Source organism: Morone saxatilis, unplaced genomic scaffold, assembly GCF_004916995.1.
Source record: "Morone saxatilis isolate NCDOM2014 unplaced genomic scaffold, NCSU_SB_2.0 Contig15, whole genome shotgun sequence".
Taxonomy (NCBI): Eukaryota; Metazoa; Chordata; class Actinopteri; family Moronidae; genus Morone; species Morone saxatilis.
Genome location: NW_023339707.1, coordinates 16,471,767 through 16,477,591, shown reverse-complemented (window position 1 = coordinate 16,477,591; position 5,825 = coordinate 16,471,767). Strand labels below are relative to the sequence as shown.

Below are 5,825 nucleotides of genomic sequence, written 5' to 3'. Positions count from 1 at the left end.
GTGTGCGTGTGCGTGTGCATTTTATCTGTTTAGTCTCATTTTCTTCCATTGAGTCCAAAGTGTATGGATGCCCTGTTTTCTCTTAACACACAATGAATTCTGTAAGATTTTGATTTATGTGTCTTTGTGTGGATTCATTCCTCTGTTAGTTTTTCTCCATGGGTGTGTCCAGTGTGTTTACCCTTCTTCTATGTGGCAACACCACGTTCCCCTGGGCTGTAGCATTTGTGTCTGCCACAATGGGCCTCACCACCTTCAGTCACAGGTACTGGCATCTCTCACCCTCTATCTCTCTCCCTGAAACCAGCTGCTTTTTTTGGATTAAATGTGATGTCCCCAAGAGTCAGTTTGTCTGTTTTGTATTGCTGTTTTGTTTTATATGCTCCTTGGTGGGACCATTTTATAACCATTACATTCATTTTCATATCTATGAGGGCAGATCCAAACAGCAGCCTCTTAGACATTACAGTACAGTCTTTTTTTTTTTTTCTTTTTTTTTTTTTAACAACTTAAGGAAAATTGCCAACACTAGGACCGTATCACCTTTTATTTCTCCTGGGAAAGGTTATGCTTGCGGAGAACTGGTCATTAATATCTACTTTAATGTTTAATAAGGCTTAATCAATTCCAAAACAGTTTAGCAAACATTACTCAAAAGGAAGTAAATAGTGCATTTGTTGTGGACTATTTTCAGGTACAGATTAGTACACATTTGGTGTAAACAATGGAGCTCTGTGACTCAGAGGAATAAGATATATATATATATATATATATATATATATTACAGCTCCTCAGACAATACTTGAAAGAATCAGTTAGCTGCGGGTTTGGTGGGATTTGTTGATAATAACAAAAATATCACCAGACTTGTCCTTTTTTAAACCTGAGTCTGCGTCCTTCACATGATTGCGTACTAAGAAAGAGTGAGTCACTACCGAGGCAGTAACAAACACTGAAGCAATATATGACTGCAAGAATGAGGAAGCATCAGCTGTGTGGTGTGATAACACCTTCTGATACTGTATGACCTCACAGTTTGTTGTGTGTTTTTTTTGGTTGTAGTTTAATTATGGCAGTTTTTGGAGATTAGTTTATTTTGTCCTTTTTTTTGTTTTTTACTGCAGGACATCTCATGTTCTTAATATTTATACAACACAGTAGGTTGTCTCCAAGTTAATGCTTTATAATGTAATTTTACATTTTAATATTAGTGGTATTAGTACTATAAATCATGTAAAAAAACAAAAAACCTCTTCTGAAAAAAGCCAATCAATTGAGTTGATTTGTCACATCTAATCATATAAGGTACAATCAAAGTTAGACTACTCTTCAATATTTCTAATATGTCTCAAGTTGGATCTCACATTTGTGGATCCACAGTAACACTGTTATAATGAACTTAGACAATCACGCATGTTCCTGACTTGATAAGTACAATACAGAATGTGCAAGGAACAATACAGATACAGTTGATGATAACAGGCTGGGAACAGGATATAGACCACAGTGCTCTTCAATTCAGGAGGCACAATGTGTTAGTTCAGCACCTTATAAGATGAAATGGCTTATGACATGCCTTTCTTTTGCAGCGGTGTATCTGTAAATGTTCAAGATCTTGCTCCTTCTTGTGCTGGAGCTTTATTTGGTGAGTTAAAATAACATTTCATAAAACTGTCATTATCATGAAACATTTCAGCCCTGATCATTCAATTTTACATGTGTGTATCTGCATTTCTTTACAGGTGTTATGAATACATGTGGTGCTTTCTCAGGTGAGTTTTTGACACCGAGAGCTAATGTCTGTAATCAGTCTTTCACCAGCGGTTGCTAAATTATTGTTTTCGCCTTCAACAAGTCTATTAAATGAAATAATTCATCCACTTCTCTAAATTCAAACTTTGAGCCGATGTGTCTCCTGTCAGTCATGCTGGCTCCTATGTGCCATGCATATTTCATCAAAGGAGCATTAATGGAGTTTGTGTCAGATGAATAATACAGGGAACAGAGAATGACAGTTAGTGGTCTTGTGAGGGGTGTGTAATTGACATTTTCTCTGTGGGAAACTGAATAATCACATAGAAGATGTTGTGTGCTTTGTTTATATCTTTATGATTTATATTAATGGTGATTCTGTGTGTTCCTGTGCAGGGGTCCTGATGGTGTATTTCTCGGGGTATCTCATCGAGGCCACAGGCTCATGGGCGACTGTGTTCGCCCTTATCACCACAGTCAACCTGCTGGGGCTCTGCACATTCCTGGCTTTCGCCGAGGCCCGTCGAGTCGACATTGACTCGAGTAAGATCCGCCACCACAACATCCACATCTAAACTATCCGTCATCAAAGGGACTAGAATGATACTCCCCAGGGAGAGACGACCTTGAGCAACCAGCAGCTTGGAGAACATTGGAGAAGTAGCCAATGGATAGCAAGTAGCACACGGATAAAGCCTGCATATAACATCTGGAAAACTCAGGCTCTGTTTCTGGTTGAGGAAGTACTGCAACAGCTACTGAAAAGCACACAGCACAGTCTGCACAATGTTACTGAAACATCTTGTGGAAAAAAAAAAAGTCTACACTACCTCCAGGTCCCAGCTTGTGCAGCGTGTGGTGGTTAAACAGTTGCTGGGCTGCTGTTTATGCTTCCAGAATGTGTTACAAAAAACGTCATGGAAATTGTTATCCGGTGTGTTTTGTGTGTGTGCGCGTTGAAGGAGCTGTGCGAGTGATGGATGTGTTAGTCTCAGGAGCTCTCTGACAGTTGTGACAGACCAAGGTGGTGTGTTCTTACCCTGCGGGGATGGGGGAGGTGGTGCGGGCACACGGTGGGTGACGCAGGGAGAGTCCAGCCTCTCGTACCTGGATTCTTTTATTAGTACGAACCACTCACCCGTCGCTGAGTGAACTGTCTGAGTGACACCTCATTACCCAGCCACTAATTACTTGGCAGGCCCTCTAATGTCCTGTACAATTTACCTTCTATGGTCCCCGTCTCCATGGTTATAAGCTCATCTTATCGTTACGGAGGAGGTGAAAGGGGTCATGGGAACCTTTATGACAACAAGGTTTTTTTTTTTTTTGTCGTCTCAAAGAATGTGTTTGAGTTAGAAGACCAAAGGTTATTGATTATTTTTATTTCTATGTGATTGCATGTGATAGAAATACCTCACTTAATTGTTTTTGATTACTTATATATTTATATGGCTTAATAATTATTATTTTTTTCAATTTAAATTTTCAAATTGTTTTTGAAAAAATAAACATATTTAATTAGATGAAAGAAAAATAAATATTTATTAGGTAGGATGACAGAAAATCATAGTAAGTTATCAATAGTGTGATGCAGTATGAATAACCTTAATAGACCTTTCTGCAAGTCTAGTTTCCTAATTAATTCTTCTTCTCTGACCTGCACTTTCCTGTCTAGGAAGGGACGGGTTTGGTGGAAAGAAACATCACGTTATTATCTTGAAAAGTGCACAGGCAGGCGAGCATCCTCTTTGGCTTTTTTTGTGTCAAAAGATCCATCCTTGTTATCGCACTTGACATCATTGTTACGCATAGGCGCTGTACAGGAAGTCAATATTTGGGAATGAGATATCACAGGAAGGAGGCCCATTTATGGTGGTGTCAGAGGTACCTGTGCCTCCATGTTACACACTGACTGAATTGTGTGTGTGACAGGTGAGATGCAGTTGAGGACCTGGGGAACAGTTTTGGTGTATTGATTATAATATTACAGCAAAGTATGTAGCAACATACAGCTAGCTGCATTTAGCTTTGTTGTTCACAGCTTTACGGTTTCCTGTTTTACATTTGGAAGGTTTCATTTTCATTCTAGATGCTTACTTGACACGTGTACCTTTTTAAATCTATGCATTTATTATTTTGTGCCTGATTTAACCAATGAGAGGTTTGTAAGCTCACTGTGGTCACACAGTGTCATTTACTGATCATTGTACATCTCTAATGTTGCCTTCTTTGTAGGAGTTTTGTTGCTTCTGTATGATTTGCTATTGCATTATGATCATTATTATTGTGTGTGTGTGAATTGTTATTATTTACATACAAAGGCACGGATGTTTGGATGTTTTCCATAAACACTTCGAAGTGTATCCTTTTGGTTGAACATTTAAAAAATGCCCAGCATGTGTCTTACATGGTCAGTGGTTACGAAAATGCGGGCATAAAAAATGTGTTGTATTTATTCAAACCATTGCTCTGTGTCTGTCAGTCCATTAGAGATTAATTTTTATGTACGAAAAAACATATTTAGATTATTTGTGAGTTACAAAGACACAGAAACCTATTAACTATATAGAATAATTTATTTTGATATCTAATCTGAAATCTGATCCAAATGTGACTTTGAGTCTGTACTACGCTGTTTTCTAGTAGTAGTGTTTTCCTAGGCCTTTCAGTTACACAGTGAATTTACATAAAACCACTGTACCATATACTATACGCCCCACATTCCTCACACGTTTTACCCGCCTTAGCAGATGTGCATTATTTACAGCTACACATTGCTTGTCCATTTTTTTTTTCTGTTACTGTGTTGACATTTACTTTTTTGTTTACCAACATATCTCACTGAAGGCTCCTGACAAGCCTTCTAACAAATAGTTTTTGATAAGATATGTAAGATATGTATGATAAAAAAAATACATCAATGCAAGAAAATGCAGTATTCTAATGCTTTTAAGATGTTGTATTTAAAGACATATATTAACTTTGAATAAAAATATATTTTGTCAACATTAGTGAGTTGGGTCTGATGCTGCATGTATTTTCTCCGCAGTGCCACAGAGAGGCAGCACAGTATCAATAATGAGGAGAGCACATGGTGCCATCTAGCCTCCAAATACTTTACAAACATTTTCTGCCATGTAGAATGGAGGCCTTCAATGTGGAAGTATGATGATCTCTTTAAGTTTTCAGTGAGATTACTGTCAACTTCCAACAGCAAATATTACCCATGATTACATGAAAGAGTACTTTCATACACCTATATGCACTGCATACAGGTCAGGAATGAGCAAGGTTTTCCCACTATGAAGATGAGAACCATTTGTCTGTACATCGGTAGCCAATTCTGCATGTGGATCAGCTGCTAAACAGGTTCTGGTGTAGGTCTGTCCTGTTCACACCAGCGGCTCACTGCAGGCCCAGATCCATAGTCCGGGCTAGCAGGACGTATGTGGTGGCACCATATGGCAGGATGCTGTGTGCCATGTTGGCTAGTTGGCACTGCCCACGTGTGAATGGCCAGACGCTAGTCAACCCAACCCACTCCCTCCTCATGGGACCGAGCGGCTCAGGTTGCCATGGAGACGGGTGGCTTGTGGCTGCTGCGTGGCAAAGAAAAGAAAGGGAGGGGTCACAAGTGAGTGAAAGTAACAAGTCAGATAGAAGTCAGTGGAGTGGAGCGAGTTGGCAGAGAATTTGGCTTTTGATGTACAGTTCATGCAAAAACAGCCATGGTGTTAAAGAGGTGGTCGGTCACTTATTGGAGTGCTCTCACTGACAGAAAATGGTGTTGTAAAAAGCAGACATAATCATGATGAGTGGCCCACTATTTAATTAGCAGAGATGAAACACTGTACGGGGAGTGTAGAGGAGAGGGGAGATAAACCCTCCCCCAACTTGTCGGCTGGTAAGAGTTAACCCAGTAAAGGCGGGCCCCATCAGAGAGCCGGAGATACATGTAAATGAAATAGCCCCATTAATTAGTAATTAACATCAAGTTAATGACATTTCACTGTGTCGCCATCTCATCCTATGTCCTTCCTCTGTGGTGGAGGGGCTGTCTCTCCGGTCCCTGA

General features: G+C 39.6%; 1 protein-coding gene across 1 annotated transcript in view; it reads left to right on the top strand.

The window, feature by feature from the left end:
- slc17a9b (solute carrier family 17 member 9b) overlaps nucleotides 1-4,584 on the top strand; it is a 9,867-nt gene extending 5,283 nt beyond the window's left edge. Inside the window, exons 10-13 of the mRNA XM_035657487.1 lie at nucleotides 150-265; nucleotides 1,590-1,645; nucleotides 1,743-1,772; nucleotides 2,149-4,584. Of these exons, the coding sequence (XP_035513380.1) occupies nucleotides 150-265; nucleotides 1,590-1,645; nucleotides 1,743-1,772; nucleotides 2,149-2,327 (381 nt within the window). The 3' untranslated portion in view covers nucleotides 2,328-4,584. The remainder of the gene's footprint in view (nucleotides 1-149; nucleotides 266-1,589; nucleotides 1,646-1,742; nucleotides 1,773-2,148) is intronic.
- Nucleotides 4,585-5,825: the final 1,241 nt, after the last annotated feature.